The sequence below is a fragment of the Elephantulus edwardii genome, unplaced genomic scaffold, assembly GCF_000299155.1.
Source record: "Elephantulus edwardii isolate Elephantulus edwardi_28Jun2011 unplaced genomic scaffold, EleEdw1.0 scaffold00057, whole genome shotgun sequence".
NCBI lineage: Eukaryota > Metazoa > Chordata > Mammalia > Macroscelidea > Macroscelididae > Elephantulus > Elephantulus edwardii.
In genome coordinates, this window is record NW_006399807.1 from 12,591,307 (window position 1) to 12,610,785 (window position 19,479).

General features: G+C 37.7%; 1 protein-coding gene across 1 annotated transcript in view; it reads right to left on the bottom strand.

Moving 5' to 3' along the window:
* Positions 1-5,006: 5,006 nt before the first annotated feature.
* SLC19A2 (solute carrier family 19 (thiamine transporter), member 2) overlaps positions 5,007-19,479 on the bottom strand; it is a 33,568-nt gene continuing 19,095 nt past the window's right edge. The window contains exons 3-6 of the mRNA XM_006887412.1: positions 11,461-11,683; positions 9,542-9,734; positions 9,021-9,162; positions 5,007-5,465 (exon numbers count right to left, since the gene is read on the bottom strand). Of these exons, the coding sequence (XP_006887474.1) occupies positions 5,337-5,465; positions 9,021-9,162; positions 9,542-9,734; positions 11,461-11,683 (687 nt within the window). The 3' untranslated portion in view covers positions 5,007-5,336. The remainder of the gene's footprint in view (positions 5,466-9,020; positions 9,163-9,541; positions 9,735-11,460; positions 11,684-19,479) is intronic.

The following is a 19,479-nucleotide window of genomic DNA, read 5'->3' on the forward strand; positions in this document are numbered from 1 at the left end:
AAGCACTGTGGCAATTGGACAATTAAAACATTCGGATGGCGGGGAAGAACAAACTGGGGAGGAGGGTAGAGAGAATGGTGCAGCAATGAAGGAATGAAAACCCGAAATCCCTGTAAATGTTCATTAAAACTAATAAAATTTAAAAAAATAAAAAAAAGAATGGTTTAAAGAGATGTGTATATGTGCCAAATTGGCAAATGTGGACTGTAATGGCTCATTTTTATGTATTAGCTTGGTTACGGCATGGTGCCATTGTTTGACCAAATACTAGTCTAATTGCTGTTACAAGTAGTTGTATGTGATTAAGTCAGACAATTCCCTTATATAATATGGGTGTGCTTTATCTAGCTGAAGGACTTAAAAGTAAAATGGTGTTTTCCCTAGGATGTATTCTGCCTGCAGACAGTAAATAGACATCTTGCCAGAACTGTTCTGCTCTTCTTATGTGATCTTTGGTTTTGTGGACTTAAAATGGATGGAATCTCCAGCCTGTTACTTGATTTTAGACAAGCATGTTAATTTTTTAATTTTTTTTTCTTATTTTGTACCATCATGCCCCTTCTTGAACTGAGTGCCTTTGGGACTGCAGCACTAGGCCACCAGAGCTCCACAAATAGGTTAATTTTTAAAAGAAATCTTTCTCTGGCTATTTCTCTACAGAATCCTTAAGAAAACCCCAAAATTGTCTTTAATTTGATCGTGTCCATGATCATCATAATTACTTGCTGTGCATCCAAGACCTGGACAATAAGGGAAGATAGAAGGATTGATGCATTTGAGTTATGCTGGAGAGGAGTACTGAACACACTGCAGTCTGTCCTGGAGAGGGTGAAACTAGGCAGCTGCCTGGAGGTAAGGATTTTGAGGCTCTGCCTCACATATAATTAGGCATGTGGCCAGGAGGGACCAGTCCTTGAAGAGGAACACCATGCTTGGAAAGGTGGAGGGACAGCGCAGGAGAGAAAGACCTAAGATGAGATGGATTGATTCAGTCAGTGGGTGGAGAAATGGGATTAGGACTGTTCGAGATGATGAGATTGGCTTAGGACAGGCAGAATTCAGAGCTAATGTACATAGGGTCGATATGAGTCACAAGTGACTCGATGGCACATAACAACTTTGCATGTATTGTTAATTGTATCCTGTCTTTTATATACCCACACCTCTTTATATCCTTAATATATCTTTTTCCTCATTGAAGAAATCTGTAAGAATCCTATCCATTCTGCAAGGCCAACTCAAATATTACCCCTTTCCCAAAGCCACTCCTGATTATTTGTATTTGCACTTTGCAAGCAAAAGCTATTAATTGTTGTTAGCTGGTACATTATCTTGTATTATTGTTGTGCATTTGTGTTATCCTTTCTATTTATCTTTTCCTATCATAAATTTTAAGTTCGTTAATGGCAGGAGCCATTTTTTCTTTATCTTTGAAGTACTTTCTAAAAAATGTATACTTTTTAAAAAGTTTCTGCTTATTTTTTATTATGAGATTGATAATATAACCTTGATTGCTGAAACTGGAAAGGACATGAGGTGTTTGCCACAGATCAAGGACTGTTGTCTTCAATACGAAATGAAGGCCAACATTATGAAAACAATGATTGTCACCACTGGGCCAATTGGCAGCTTCATGATAGAGAAAGATTGAGACTGTTAATAACCTCAGCTTGCTTGGTTCCACAATCAACACTCTTGACACCAGCAGTCAGGATTTTAAAAGACAAATTACACTGAGAAAATCTGCTGTCAGGGACTTCTCTAGGGTAGAGAAGAGTAATAATGTAAATCTGAATACTGAGGTGCATCTGATACGGGCTATGGTCTTTGTAATTACTTACTATGCATCAGAGAGCTGGACAATAATTAAGGATGATGCTGGAGAAAAGTGTTGAACATACCGTGGACTGCCAGAACAAATAGGTCTGTCCTGGAGAGGGTGAAACTAGGCTGCTCCCTGGAGGCAAGGATTTGGAGGCTCTATCTCACATACTTTGGGCACGTGACCAGGAGGGAGCAGGATATCATGCTTGGAAAGGTGGAGGGACAGCACAGGGACGGAAGACCCCAGGATGAGATGGATTGACTCAGTGACTGGAGAAATGGGATTAGGTCTGTCAGAGATTGAGATTGGCTCACGATAGAGCAGAGTTCAGAGATAATGTACACAGGGCCGCTATGAGTCGTACAGGGCCGCTATGAGTTATCAGCGACTTGATGGCACATAACAACAACAACAACTAGAAATATTAAATAGGCAGTAAACAGAAAGGAACGGATACTCAGTGTCTGATAAAGTGACAGATGTCTTCACATACATTCTCTCATTTCATCACAATCACTCTGTGAGACAAGTATGATCTCCACTTACAGATGAGTAAGGTGAGACTCAACAGAGCCAATTTCCCAAAAGTATTACAGCTTTACCCAAGTGGCAAATCTGGAATTTTGCACTTCTTGAAAGGAAAAGAGGTGTTAGTACTTAAAGATACTTTTTCAAAAATAAATGAGATCATAAAGGGGATATTACAAATGTTTCTCCCCCAAGTACAGTATGTTATACAAATATAAGCTATTAATTATTAGGAAAATGTCATAAAAAGTACAACAAGTAGATATCATTCAATGTCTATCATTCAAGCACAACAATGCCTTGACAAAACCATCCAGTCAACTAAGATCATCAACAGGCACTTTAATCATAATATTTTCTTTTGTTGTTGGCATGACCTTTTAAAAATATGGGCATTTAGCAATGTAGTGTTGGAAGTCTATACTGAGTCCTTCATAGAAATAATCCATTATAATACAATATTCATCTGGCACCACAATGTGTCGCTGCTCAGAAGCTTACAATCTTAAAAGAAGTACAATACTGGGGATTTAACTGGAGACATAGAAAGTTGTATATTTTCTCCTTTGTATGGAAATTTTCCAGTCTTTGATGATTAATAATGAAATAGATTTTAGAATGAAATATGAATGAATACTGTGAGAAAAGATGATTTAACTTCGGGAATATAATGAACAATATTTCTCAAATGAGTACCAGAATATTTCAGTGTAGTGGAAAGGTTCTACAAAGTTTCAAAACAAAATGGTACCTTCTGCCATTGCTTTAACGTATCTTCAAAGTTAACATCAAAGGGAATATGAATATCTTAGGTTTTTAAAGGCAATGATGCTGTAAAAAAAAGGTATGCTGCCAATATGAAGACCAAGAAAAATAACAGTACAAAGTGATGCCATGAAAAATTGGAGTAACAATAGTAATACAGAGCAAGAATCAAAAGTAGAGATCACAAGGTAATAAAAGAATTAACAGGCTAACCAAAGATTAGTTAAGAAGCTTAGAACAAAAAAGGGCTTAATATAAAATTTATCCTAAGAGAAATGACTAAAACATGTAATTAATGTTTTTAAATAATTTTAAATAAAAAGGAAATAAAATGTAAAATATTTATTTAATAAAAATAATTTTTATAATTTATAGAGTTGAATAAAAAGTTACAACATACTACTTCACATTTTTGCAAAACTGAGTATAGTACAACTTGCAGATTAGATTTAGCATATGATACAATCATACACAAAGATAAACTTTCTCTTGTCTCAAAAAAGACTCAGGTTGCCACGACTCCAAATTAAATAATGGGAAATATTGCTTTGGTAATGTGAACAATTTCTTGTACCACAGTCTATTTCTTTAAGAAATTAATTCATTAAATCCCTCAATTTTCTATTATGTCTGAGTAAACTATTCTCGATATTGTATAAAAAAACCCCTAAACAACAAAACCCCAAAACTCAGAAAAAAGACATCTGTAAAATATAAAGTTAGCAGCTGCTACTTTTAAGGTACTATTTCTCCTTCCTTCTTTAGTCAGAACTCATTTCTTTACCTTCATTTGGAAAAGAAGGTGAATAGAATATGACCTATGGATTCTCATTCATTTGTTTCTAGGATTCCAGCTTAAAACAAGAACGTAAGTTTCACAACCATTACACTATTAACACTGTTTAACTGTGTTATTCTAAGACATTTAACATTCTAGTTGAAAGCACCTACCTAGAGACCTTTTCAAGATAAGGCAATAAAACTGGCTTTGTTGAAAGTTTACATTAGTTTTCATGTGCCATGTATACTTAAAGTCACTTGGTGGTTTCAAAATTAAATTTATACAGAACATGTCTTCAAGTAACTTGAAAACAGAATCGCTAGAAATCTTACTTTAAGCAAATATTCAGAATTTATTCACTTTTAGAAACAAGACAGATTTAATGCAAAAAATCCAGGAATCAGCAAGTGCTGATTCCATCTCATTGAAATAATTAAAGAGGCTCAGTTTATGAAACAGGCTTTGGAAAATTCAACTTCTAGTGCATAAGAAAGAAAAAGAAAAAGCTTTATGTGGAGATGAAATGATTTTTTTAAACAATGATATCATTTTCAAAATAAAGGAAATGCAAATAAAAAATATAGGCTAGTTATATACTTAGCCCATGCAGACTTTTAATATGGAATAATCTTTTATAATAAAGAATTAAAGACTAGCAGTAGATCTAAGTTTCCTGATTAAGTCTCTTCTCTTAGATTGTCAGTAGCTTCAAAACTTGTCTCCCCTCCCCCCACAAACTAAATGAGCTTCTCTAGGAAGCATATGAACAATGGAAAAAAATGAACTTCTAAAGTAGATCTACACAAGTTCATAATTCCCAAGACCATAACTGAGAACATTCATACAATGAATTTTAAAAAATAAATTAAAAATGACACATACTCCTATAGAACACAAAATCAGAGCAAATATTAACAGTGAACAGAAACAATTTTCATCTGAAGAAATACAAATGCATATGGGTAAACACAGAAATAAAATTAAACGGAGGCCAAGTATTGTTAGAACATAATTCCATCCTGACCTCTAATATCCTGTGGGCCCTATGAAAAACTGGTCCCACTGGGGCAAGAATCTGGACAGGGGGATACAGAAGTACTTGACTTTTAATACATCCAACTCATTTGCTAATCAAGTGTACAAGTCATGTGCTGCTTGATTACTTCGTTTCAAAATCAAGTTTACCTTTGAATGAGGGGGAAAAAAAATCATCCTTAAATTTAGCTCTCATAAATAACTCATGAAATAAACTTCACTTCTGGCCTTTGAATATTATTATAATAGTCCAATAATACAACATGTTAGTAAAGTGGCTGCTTTGAAGCCATGAAATGCACATTCATAAATATATATGTCTACACCTTAAAAAATTAAATACATCCAGGCACAGTTGCTGTGCAGAGTTCTTGCTATAAGAAGAAGTCTGTCAGCAGTGTATTATGAAGTAGTGACTTGAGAAATCGATTCTGGATCTTCTGGCTTTCTGTATTCCTTTATAATACTGACTGCACCATTAATCAGGAAAACCACAGCGATGAGTGCGAAATAGCCAGCGTAGATCAAGAACTAAATAAAGAGGGGAAAGCAATAATTCACAGAATTAGCAAGTAGAAGATGAACTGTTTTGGTACATACATGTGAACATTCTCTGTAAAGGTATACCTAGTGTTTCTCAATAAACTTCAAAAATCATTGTCTGTTTACACATGAGACAGGTGCTGAAGATAAATGCAGTGGCACATCATGGTGGAATGGGGCTTGGCTCCCTGAGGGAGAACCCTGCCTTCATTCTTTACCAACTGTATGTGAACTTTATCAAGATACTTAATCTTCTCTGGGTCTTAACTTCTTCATTTAAAAATGGAACTAATACTTTGAAATGCTGAGACAGGCAAAATCATGCACATTAATAATATAATTCTAATATTAATACGATTGTGCTTATCATTATTGTTCTAGTCTCCCCCCTGGAGTATAGGAACAGGCAGTCCTGAAGATCAGGAACCTTCATTCTTTCTCCAGAAGAGGGCAGTAGAAGGTCAAACATATCCCATTATACTCGGAATTGTCATTGGAGTTTTGAGATTCTGAGACTATAAATTGCAAGGGGGGCACTGACCATGTTTCTCCCTCAGAGCCAGAGCCATTGGTGGATCTGAAGCACCAGAGAGGCATGGATGGATTTTAGGTTAGCAGCACAACTTCCTATGTACTACACCACCAGAGTGCCCCTTCTCTGTATTGCTGTAAAGTGCTGTTGAGTAGAATACAACTCATAGTGACCTATGACCTGAAGCCTGCCTCAGCATTTCTGATACACTTGAGCCCATTGCTGCAGTCACTGTGTCAGTCTATCTCTTTGAGCGTCTTTCCCCACTTTCATTGACCCTCCGTCTTTTCAAGCATGATGTATCTCTCCTAAGGAATATCCTATCTCATTAGCATGCCCAAGAGACGAAGTTTGGCTATCTTGGACTCCAAGGAGCACTCTGTCTGCCTTTCCCCCCCAAGATAACTGTTTGTTCTTTTTGGCAGTCCATGGGTTATTCAGTATTCTCCTTCAACACCACAATTCAAAGGTGTAATTTCTTCTGTCACCCTTATTCACTGTCCAGCTCTCAGGCATATCAAGCGATTGAAAAGACCATGGCTTGAATCAAGCACACCTTAGTCTGCAAACTAACATTGTCCTCAGCATTTGGAGAGGTCTGACAGCAGACTTCCCCTATGCAGTAAGTCTCCTTATTTCCTGACTGCTGGTACCAAGGATGTTAATTGTAAATCTAAGTAAGATGAAATCTTCGACAATGTCAATCTTTTCAACACTCTCCCCATTAAAAGATTACCTTTTATCTTTTAAAGAATTTTTCCTGAACCAGTATTTTAGTGTTTATTTAATCATCATCTTATTCTTAAGTATAATTAAATATAAGCTTAACCAAAGCTTATAAACACAATGTAATTCTAAATCCTTGACATCATGTAAACTTTGATATCTTTGAAACTTTTGTTGTTGTAGTACCGTCAAGTCAGGACTGACTCATAGTTGACCATCCAGAGGGTTTCAGTGGTGGTTAATCACACAGGAGGAGACTGCTCATCTTTCTCCTGAAGAGTAGCTGCCGGATTCAAACTCTGTGTCTTAGGTTGACAGTACAATTCCTTACCACGAGGCTACCAGAGGTCCCTCCTAATTAATTATGACAGTTAGGGTTTAGCCTATAAAGTCCTATTGTTTCATGTCTTTAAACCCCATTTCTACAGGAACATGCTGTCAAATTTCAGCTTCAGATGTCAACTGTGTGTTATTTCAACTATACCTGGAACTTGTCCTTTTGAAAAAGGCAGAATGATAAGGACTTTGTTTCTCTCTTACTCTCCATCCCCAAAGTACATAAGCACCTAATCCTTCAGGGGTCATCATGTTTGTTTTCTCTTTTGGTTGTAATTGTGAGCAGATAGAAAGCAAGAGAGTGCAGACCTGGGAAAATTATGCACTTCATAGTTAGACACTGGTTTAAATACTAGCTCAGTCACACATAAGAAACCATCTGATTAAAATAAATCACTTAACATGTCTTTCACTTTCTGAATCTCTAATCCTAAAATCAACCCTTCAGAAGAAGAAATGCTTGCTGCAGAGGGTCAAGGATGGCAGCCTTCAAAATAGATTGAGGCTCAATCTCAAGAAGACAAAGATTCTCATCACTGTACCAATTGGTAGCATCAGGATGGATGGTGAAGAGATTGAGATTGTTAACAACTTTAGTCTGCTTGGCTCCACGGCCAACACTCTTGGCACCAGTAGCCAGGAAATCAAAAAACGTATTGCCATGGGAAAGTCTGCTGTTAGGGACCTCTTCAAAGTACTGAAGAGCAATGGTGTCACTCTGGAGACTAAGGTGCGTCTGATATAGGCCATGGTCTTTGCTATCACTTTTTATGCATCAGAGAGTTGGACAATGACTAGGGAGGATAGAAGGAGAATTGATGCCTTTGAGCTGTGGTGCTGGAGAAGAGTATTGAATGTACCATGGACTGCCAAGAAAACAAACAGATTCATCCTAGAGAGGGTTAAACCAGGCTGCTCCTTGGAGGCAAGGATTCTGGGGCTTTGTCTGACATACTTTGGACATATTGTAAGGAGGGACAGGTCCTTGGAGAAGAGGGGAAGACCCTCTATGAGGTGGATTGATTCAGTGACTGGGGTAATCGGGATGGGTGTGTCAGAGGCAATGTGATTGGCACAGGATAGAGCAGAGTTTAGGGCTGTTGTACATAGGGTCACTATGAGTCTCAAGCAACTTGATGGCACATAACAACAACAACAACAACAGTACTCAGAAAGCACATCAAGTACATTAAGTATTATTATTTCTATTTTACATCTCTTCAATAAAAAGCAAGCTAATAATTGTGAATATGTTGGGTCTTCCAAGAAAACTAACAGGTAAGTGTATATATGGAGAAAATAGTGGGGAAGGAATAATTTGAATTGAGCTGGATTAAACCAAGAACTACTTGATTAAATTGCTTACTTTATTGAAATATGGAGTAAGTTCTACTACAAACTCCCAATGCATGAAAGTAAATACAATTATACAGTTTCTAAATGATTAGAAATATCCATATAGTTCCTGAGTGTTTGTGCAGGTATTTTTTCAATAGGTCATATGATAAGAAATTATGTTATTTGTCAACAACAAATCATTACTTTGGAATGTGGGCAAAGGGCATCCTTAAATAAAGGAGAGACTTAGAGGGCCATGGCATGAAGCTGGGTATCTCAAATATGGACAAAATATTTCAAGCATAGAATTACCTATGAAGAAGAATTAATGGTTGAAGAGAAGAACTTGACTTGGAAAAACTATAATTTATCTCTCACCTAAAGCTACTGGTTAGTTAGACTCAAGATGATTCTCATACCTAATAAAAAATGATAGCCCCAAATCCTCTAAGAAGAAAAGAACTATGGATAGAGGATGACTGCAGCAAGGAGGAACACATACTTTGTTCTTTTTATCTGTCTATATTGCTGGAACTTGTTTACATTAAGAATGCTCTACTCCTATCATCTGATCAAGTCAGATTATCTTCAGTTGAAACAGATCATCTTACCTGAGTGGTAATTTTTAAGCCAAGACCACTGGCATCTACCACAATTAAAGTGAGTACAGTCTGTAATGCCAGGGCAATGAAGGTATTTACACCAAATACCAGGGCATAGCGCTCCATGCTGAGGTTTGCAGCAATCTGGAAACTTTAGGAAAAAATAAAAAGAAGAATGAACAAGCAAGATACTTCCTAGACAGTTATAATTTTTACTTTACATGTAGTTCTTTACAAATAGTTCTCGTCTACTGTTAATTTCTTTCTCAATCTATATTGGTAGCTGTTGTGGGCTTGATGCAAACATCTGAGATACCAGAAACATATAAACAAGGGAATAAGTGAATCTTGCCTAACTGCTTCCTCAGGAGAAAAATGGAACAGAAATATAATGCATAACATAATATATAATAATGTATAATATAAACAATGCAAAAATTGCCTCATTTAACTAACAAAATTAATTTCTCATTTTGTAAAGAAAGCAAAGCTTATCCCCTCACAGTACTTCTTTGAACCAAAATACATACGTTGCTATTGTGATGAGTAACATGTAGATGATTTTGAAGACAACATAGGATGCATAGCACACCCAAATGTTACCCACAGTGTTCATGATATACACGGCAGCAGCAATGAGGAGGGAAAACAGAGACAATGTCATTTCTCCCCAAGTTGACCATGATATTTTTATATAACCAACTGCAAACACAGCAACAGCACCTACAAAACAAAAAGAGAAAAGTAATTTGAAAAAAACAAATTTGTCTTTTTTATTGCTGCTAAAACAGAAATATTACAAGTGGATGGATTTCACGAACAGAATTTTTTTCCCCCCTCCTAGTTTAGGAGGCTAGTTCAGAGCACCTATTTTCAGGAGTTTGGGTGCCTTAGTGGTAAGGAGCTGTGCTGCCAACCTAAAGGGACGCAGTTCAAATCCTCCAGCTGCTTTGCTCCAGAAAGATGGGCAATCTCTTCTTGTGAGAGCTATTGTCTTTGAAAACTCACTGGCAGATCAGCTATGAATCAGTTCTAACTCGATGGTACACAACAAAACACACAATTCTTAGGAAAGCTTTCTCTTTCTGTCTGTTCTGGAGGAAGGTCTTTGTCTCTTCAGCTTCTACTTCCTGGTTCTCGGAAGATTTCCATGAGTCTTGGTATCTCTTATCTATATAGTTCGTTCATTTGTTTCATTTCTTTTATATCTCAAAGAGATAACTCATTGCCAAAAAGGAGTAGTTAAAAAAAAAGGAGTAGTTAACGGATTATAGAGAGTGCAGAAATTCAAGCACAGAAATTTGGATTCAATGAATTAAACAATATGGAGTCACTGAAAGATGATGAAAGACTAAATTAAGGTAGGTGGCAGTGAGATGGAAATAGAGGTCACAGAACCAGGGATATTGCTGTGTGGAATGAGGAGGAGGAGGATGTATTAGGGCAAAAGCAGATGGAAGAGTCCAAAGAAAACACTGCTTTTAGCTTGATAAAAGCATTTCATTTAAAGGTGCTTCTCTGAACTTTGGTAAAATGACTGTGAAGATGTCAATAGTTACAATGTGCTGAAGCCGTTTATGAGTGTCAGACACAGTTACAGTGTTGTCAGAAATCATGTAAAGCCTTTCAACAATTTAATGAGGTAGATAACAAATGAGAAAATGGAAAAAACATATGTTGTCAAAAAGAAAAGCTCTGGAGGCATCTTGTCTGAATTAAAATCTTGACTAATACTTACAATCTATATGGTATTTATAGTTTATTGACCTAGCTATATGTCAGTTTTTTTAATTGTACATTGGGGATAAGAAGTGTGCTAGTTTCAGGAATTTTATGGGAATGGAATTAAAATACATAGTTTTAGTAACAGTGCCTACAACATATTAAAGCACTAAACAGATATTAAAAACTATTGTATGAACTAATACAGTTCTCATCAGGTAGTAATATGATGCTTTTGTTTTGTGCTATTGAGTCAGAATCAACGCATGGCTGACCCTACACCTGTAAACAGCTGGTTTTCAGACGTTGTAATAGCATGGGGAGAAGACTGCCTGCCTTTCTCCTTCAGAGCAGGATTCGAACTCTTTTCCGCTGCGTTGGCAGTGCAACTTCCTTATGTAAGTTACCTGAGGTCCCTCAAATGGTAATAACACACAGTAGGTGCAAAGATGATGGAAACTTGGATAAGCAAAGAAAATTATTTTGAAAATCATTGTATTATGTTTCTCCAAAAGTTATAAAAAGTTCAAGTTTCTGTAATACTTCTTCACTATTTGAGCACTTCTACATTTTTTCCCCCCAAATTATAAAATCAAAGCTCTAAGTAAGCAAAATATTCTTTCAGACTACTTCAACTTTGGACAGGGAGAATATATCTGATTTAGAGTTACATAACACAGAGGAAACTCCTCCTCCAATCAACCTCTCACCACCCCACGTTGCTTACCCAGTAAGGTTGAAACAGCCTCCACACCACCATTATAAATAACAGCCTGGCGAAAAGGCATCACTTGTTCCCAAAGGCCCTGTATGTAGTTCACAACTTGAAAATAGCCACAGGTGGAGAGGGCCCACCATACAGACCAGGAGAGCAAGGGACGGGAAGAGTAGCATATCAAGAAATCATTCCAAAGGACCTTCAGCACAAGGAGACGGTCTGGCTTGGCTTCCTACAGAGCAAATAGCAAACAAAGCCCAAATGTCATGAAGGAAACTGAGAAGAAAACAACTGTACACATTTTACTGTCTACTTAACCACCTCTTTATTCTTCTTTTAAAAATAAACTACCTATTTCTTTGATAGAAAAAGTCTATTAGCATTTACATTTATCCTCTCTGGGGAAAAATTCTCATCCATTTTTGCTTTTCATACTTTATCAATATTAGCACAGCTGTATGTAATTATCTCAGCATAGGATGTATTGTTTGTAAGATGGAGGTGGAAAGATGGTCAGAGATTATATACCACTGTCTAAGGGAGATGGCCTTCCTCATCGCTGTACGCAATAATGGCAAGCAATATTAACAGTAAGAAGTAGACAGTAACCCAATCTGTTCAATGACAGAGTCAAAGACAAACTCCTATCCTTAGATCCCATCCTTAGAGTTGATCAATTCACTGAGCAGTAGTTAAGATTGGACTCAACACATTGCTGCACACTTAAAATGGATACCGTGTTTAGAAACACATTTGCCATCATTTGTAACATGTTAAGAAAAAAAAAAAGGTCAAAATGTTACCATGTAGTTCTCTCTAGGTTAGTGAGATTATCCACAATTTTAATTTTATTATATTTTTATTGCTAAGATATATACAATGGGAAGTATTACTACTACAATAAAAGGTAAATTGATAAAACAATCGCCTTTACAAATGACTGAAGCAAGATAGTACTGAGGCATTCATAGTCCTAACACTATGTCAAGAAGTGAATTCAAATCTTTGTGAGATCATTCTGACTTCAACTCTATCTAAATTCAAATCCCCCCAAAGCCTCTGTAATTCCTGAGCCTTGCTCAAATATGGAAAAGTTTACTTCTGTGACTATTATGTGTAGGGAAAACAAAAGCTTCCAAAGAGATCAAACATAAGTCAACCATGGAGGGACACGTGGGATGTACCGTAGTATCCAGTACAGATTAGGAGCAAATGGTAGCAGCAATACTAACTTGCTCTTACTGACTGAAAGCTAGGTATCTTACATACCTTGAGAAGTCCGGATGTAAAAAGACTGTGGCCTTCCTGCTGCCAGCCATTTTTCCTTTAAACAGACTATTTTAGGAGGTGTTTATGACGTTAAAGTAAATGCTACTCTTTCTTCAGTTCAATTACACCTCCCTAAAGGGAGGTTTGCCTATAGTTAAACGAAAGGATAGGATAAAAATTTTCAAAAGACTACATTTATTTCTATTGTTAAGTGCTCTGGAAGAACATAATCCTAGTATTAACTCTTACTATAAACACCAAATATTTTTACATGATAAAAAGAAGACTTCTGTTATTTCTTCAGCTATTAATATTCCACTGATAATAAAAACAAGAATGAAGTAGTGGGAACAAATAAAATACATCTGGTTTCAAGGAAGTGAAATAAAGTCTCCTGAAAGAAACGACATTTGAGGTCAATCGTGTAAATGAGTAATATTCTGAGAAAAATAATAAAAAACATTTCAGTAAAAGGAAACAAAGCAAAAACACAGAAGTGCTTTCTGAGATACATTTTTAAAAATCAGGAAAAATACCTTTCTCTCCAAAGATGAAAGGTTTCTAGGTCTCTCTCTTTCCAGTTCTGACTAGCTGAGCCCTTATTTTGTTTCAAAAATAGTTATTTCTTGCTTACATGTGGTATCCTATTATTAAGTTCTTGTTTGTAATCTTGAAACCTGTCCTATACTGCACCTATAGTGTCCTACACATTGGCAACATGTCCTCTACTTGCCATCCTCACAATCCCACTATGCTCAAGCTCACTGTTGCAGCGACTGTGCCAATTCACCTTCATGAGGGTATTCATACAGAGAAATCTTTCCTTGGTTATTCTTCCCTCAGGAAAGGGGAGACCTATCTGAGACTCAAAGGTATCAAGTCGCAGGATAGGAGTATATCCATGTGGTATCTAACCATTCCCTCTCTTCCCTTCCAACTCAAGACATACCACTGACAAGAGTGTAATCAGAGATACTCAGTTATAGTCTTCCGATGAGTCTGACCTCTACTGGCAGGGCCAGGCCGGTAGGAAGGGCAGAATACTGGTCCATTACAAAACTCATGAGTTGTTTTCAACATTATCATTTTAATTTTCTTTTATTCTGAAGGCTATTTTAGTATGAAGACATTACAAGTATAAATAGGTTATTGTTATTGTTGTATTGACTGCCATCGAGTCAAGCACGACTCATAGCGACCCTGTTAACAAAAGGCCTTTCTATAACTATTGTCATTTATCAAAGTTCATGGAGTTTCCAGAGGCATGTTGTTTAGGAAGTGGATGTCACTTCTGCTTCCAAACCTGTCTTAAAATTGGAGCTCCACCAAACACTATCCACCATGGGTAACCATTATAGCACTTGACACCCCAAAGACACAATGTTCAGCATCACAGCAATCCCAGGTTACTTCAGTATAGCATACTGACAAAGTGCTGTACCACTTAGAAAAATGTTCTTCCAAAAGAACAACCAACTTTTAAATACAAAGGCCCTCCCCAATGTCTTGTTGACTCTAAACCAGAAGCTTAAATAAAAAATAACCAATATAGTATGTTGTTGTTATGTGCTGTTGAGTCACCTACGACAGCAGCTCTGAATCTGCCCTGCCCTGCCAGTATCACTAATTTCAACACACCAGCCTCCATTTTTCCAGATACTATATCAATTCATCTCATCTGGGGTCTTCCTCACCTGCACTGTCCCTGCACCCTTCTGAGCATGATGTCCTTCTCCAAGGACTGGTCTCTCTTAGCCACGTGCCCAATGTATGTGTGATGGAGCTTCAAAATCCTAGCTTCCAAGGAGAGACTTGATTTTATCCTCTCAAAGACAAACCAATTTTGTTTTGTTGGCAGTCCGTTGTATGTTCAAGACTATCTCCAGAACCACAAATTGAAGGCATTTATTCTTCTGTCATCTTTAGTCATTGTCCAACTCTCTGAAGCATAACAAATAGAAGACCATGGCCTGGATTAGGTGCACCTCTGTCTCTAAACTGACATTGCTGCTCTTCAGCACTCTGGAGAGGTCCATGACAGCAGATTTTCCCAATACAATTCATCTTTTTATTTCCTGACTGCTGGTGCCAAGAGTGTTGTTTGTGGAGCTGAGCAAGCCATAATTGCTAACAACCTCAGTCTCTTCTCCATCTATCATGGTGCTGTCAATTGGCCCAGTGGTGAGAATCTTTTGTCTTCTTGATGCTGAGCTTCAATCCATATTGAAGACTACAGTCCTTGACCTTCTGCAGCAAGCGCTTCAGGTTCTCTTCAGTTTCAGCAAGCAGGATTGTGTCATCTGCATAATGTAGGTTGTTGATGAGTCTTCCTCCAATCTTGATGCCACACTCCTCCTCATAAAGACTTGTTTCCCAAATGATCTTTTCTGCATACAGATTGAAAAGGTAATGGGAAAGGATGCATCCCTGACACACTGCCTTCCTGATTTTGAACCATGATGTGTTTCTTTACTCTATTTTGAGAACTGCTTCTTGGTCCAAGTATAGGTTTCGCACAATCAAGTGTTCTGGGATTCCCATTTTCCTGAAGGCTGGTCACAATTTGTTGTGATCCACACAGTCAAATGCCTTTGTATAGTCAATGAAACACAGACAGACATTCTTCTGGTACTCTGCTTCCTGCCAAGATCCATCTGACTTTGGCAATAATATCTTTAGTGCCATGACCTCCTGTAAACCCAGCTTGTATTTCTGGTAGTTCTCTGTCAATGTACTGTTCCAATTGTTTCTGGATAATCTTCATCAGGATTTTGCTGGTGTGTGTTATTAGTGATATTGTTTAATAATTTCCACACTCTGTCAGGTCACCTTTTTTTTTGAAGGGGAATAAATATGGATCTCTTCCAGTCAGCTGGTCAAGTAGTTGTCCTCCAGATTTCTTGGCACAACTTGGTGAGTACATCTAGGACAGCATCTGTTTGCTGAAATACGTCAACTGGTGTTATAAGAAAACATGTGTGTGTGTGTGTGTGTGTGTGTGTGTGTATGAAAATAAATGTTTGCAAAGAAGGTCACTATGAATAGTGATAATCCTTGGGGAGTGGGAATGGTTGTTATTTGGTGCTATTTACAACTCACAGTGACCCTAAGATGTATGTACGATAATATATCTGACCATATGAAACACTATGTGAATGAAGGAATGTGTGAAATACAGTGTGTATGAATGGAACAGAATACATACAAATTTTGTATGGAATCAAATTTAAAATAAAATTAATTAAAAATAATAGATCTGAACTTTGCCTTCTACTGCCCATTATTACAGTCATTGTGCCAATTCACTTTGAGACTTTCTTTCACAGACCCTCTACTTTCCCCAGCATAATGTCATTTTCCAAGGACTGGGCTCTTCTGACAACATGCCCAAAGTATGTGGGACAAAGTTTCAACATCTTTGTCTCTAGGGAGCACCCTGGAAGTACTTCCTCTAACACAGATTTGTTGTGCTTTTGGCAATACACAGTATAGTCAATACTCTTTGCCAATATCACAATTCAAAGATACTAACTATCCAACTTACACATAGATATGAAGGAACAAAAAATACCATGGCTTGAGTCAGGCACAACCTTAGCCTTGAAACTGACATCCTTGCTTTTTAGCACTTTAAAGAGGTCTCTGACATTTGATTTGCCAAATGCAACATGTCTTTTGATTTCTTGACTGCTGCTGTCTTTAACTGGGCCAAAAGGCAACATCATGATAGATGGAGAAAAGATTAAAGTTGTCGACAATGTCATCTTTCCCGGATCCACAAACAACAATATTGGTACCAGCAATCAAGGGATAAGAAGACATGTTACACTGAGAAAATTTGCTGTCAAGGACCTTTCCAAAGTGCTAAAGAGTAATGATTTCCGTTTTAAGACCAAAATGCACCTTATTGAAGCCATGGCCTATTCATTTACTTGCTTTGCCTCTGACAGTTGCAGTGATTAAGGATGATGAAAGAAAAATCAATGGCTTTGAGCTGTGGTGTGGGAGAAGAGTCCTGAACATCCTGTGGAATGCGGAAGACAAATTTATCTCAGAGAAAGTGCAACCAGGGTGCTCTATAGAGGTGAGGATGCCAAAGCTTTGTCCCACATACACTGCGCATGTTAAGAAGGGCCAGTCCTTGGTAAAGGACATTAACCTTAGAAAGGTGGAGGGTCAGAGAAAAAGAGGATCTTCAAAAGGTGGATTTAACACAATGATTTTAATAATGGGCTCCAATAAATCAGAGATAATGAGGATGGCATAGTAAAAGGCAAAGTTCAGATCCATTGTTCTCAGGATTGCTAGGACAATAACAGCAGTTGCCATGGGTATTGATCTAAGACAGTGATGATAATTCAAGTGATTTGGTTGTTTGTTTGTTTAGTTTTTATATGGCTTTCTATTGTGACACAGTAAATTATTTAATATGGTTCTTCTAACTATAACTTCTGCAACTTCCAAACAATGACTGATGTGACTACGCAACAAATTGCCTATGGGTCCACAAATGGGATCAGAAAACAACTGGAACAGTAAATTGACAGAGAACTACCAGAAATACAAGCTGAGTTTAGAAGAAGCAGTAGTACTAGAGACATTACTGCCAATGCCAAATGGATCTTGGCAGAAAGCACAGAGTACCAGATGGCTATCTATCTGTATTTCATTGACTATGCAAAGGCATTTGATTGTGTGGATCACAACAAATTGCCATTAAATTTGAGGAGAATAGAAATCCCAGAACACTTGATTGTGCTTATGCAACACCTGTACTTACTTGTACCAGGAAAGAGTTCTCAGAACAGAGCAGGGAAATACTGCATGGTTCAAAATTAGGAAGGGAGTGTGTCAGGAGTGTGTCCTGTCTCCACATATTTTCAATCTATATGCAGAACAGATCATTCAGGAGGCTGGGCTTTATGAGGAAGAATCAGGATTGGAGGAAGACTTGTCAATGACCTACATTATGAAGATGACACAATCTTCCTTGAAGAAACTGAGGAGGACCTGAAATGCTTGATTCAGAGGGTCAAGGACTGTAGTCTTCAATAAGAGTTGAAGCTCACACTGGACCAACTGGCAGCACCATGACAGATGAAGAAGAGATCGAGGTTGTTAACAGCTACAGCTTGCTCAGCTTCGTAATTAACACTCTTGGCGCTAGCAGTCAGGAAATGAGAAAATGAATTGCATTAGGCAACTCAGTTGTCAGGGACCTTATAGTGTACCAAGAAGCAACAATGTCATCTAGAGACTAAGTTGTACCTGATTCAGTCCATGGTCTTTGGAATTACTTGCTATATACCAGAGAGCTGGATAATGACTAAGGATGCTAGAAGAATCAATGCCTATGAGTTGTGGAGCTGGAGAAGAGTCTTGAGCATTCTGTGGGCCACGAAGAAAAAAATAGGTCTGCCTTGGAGAGGTTGAAACCAGGTCTCTCCTTGGAGGCTAGAAGAATTTTCAAGCTCCATCTCACATACTTCAGGCATGTGGCCAGGAAGGACCCATCCTTGAAGAACATCATCATGCTCAGAAGGGTGGAGGGACAGCACAGGAGAGGAAGATCCTGGATAAGATGGATTGATACGCTCACTAGGGCAACAGGGGTAGGTGTGTCTGAGTCAGCTGAGACACCAACAGAGATTTGTACACCAGTGTTCATAGCAGCTTTATTCACAAAATCACAAGAACGTAGAAACAACCCAAATGTTCAACCACAACTGAATAGATTTGGTACAGCCACATGAAATACTATGCAGCATGCAGGAGCATCAGTTTTGAAATTACTATACAACTTCAAAGAGATTAGAGACCATTATGTGCTAAGTGAAATAACTCAGTCTTATAAGGACAAATATTGCACAAGATTATTGTAAAAACTGAAGGATAATTAGTAAAAGGTGTATGAGGATCCAAGGGGGAGGGTAGTAGCAGAGGGGTGAGGATGGGCAGGGGGGAAATCATACGATCACACAATTTGGTGAGTGGAGGGAGTGGTAGAATGATCAGGCAGGGATCTGGAAAGCAGGGCATAATTTAGTAGTGATTAATTTTATAAAACATAATGAATGAGAATGATTGTATAAAACACAATGTGAATGAAGGATAGTGTGAAATACAATGTATACTAACTTTGTAAGCAAACCAATATTTTTTTAAATAATAAAAATGAACACTAAACTAAAATTTTAAGATTAAATTTTAAAAAAAGGAGCCATAGAGGTGCATATGAATGATCTGATTTCTGCTAAGAAGAAAAGATTAGGGTGGAATTCAATCTTTGGAGCTAGGGTTCCTGAGCTGAGAAACTTAGATATAGGGGAGAGAGACAGCTAAAGCAGTGGAGACAGCAGGAGATGGTAAGAAGCAGTGGCAGCAGAACTAGGAAATCAGCAGATGTGTAGTAGGCCAGGAAGCAAGAGAGTTGAGTGCCTTTTGGCAGGTTTTCTGCCAGAACTGGGGGCCTTAAGGCATTTGGCAGAGATGGACTCTCTAGCCAATGGGGTTAGAGAGCTGAGCACCTTAAGGGCCCAGCTTCCTGGAGGAAAGTGGGAATCTCCACTTACTGGAAGGACTAAAGAGCTTTTTAACACTTTCTTGAATGAGACAGAGGTCAGACCAGTGCCAAAGCATGGCTGAGAAGAGACTGCCCTGAAAGAAATGCTCAAAATCCCTAGCCCTAAGAGAGATGCAAATTAAAACAACTATGAGATATCATTTCACCCCAGTCAAAATAGCAAAATTTAACAGAAC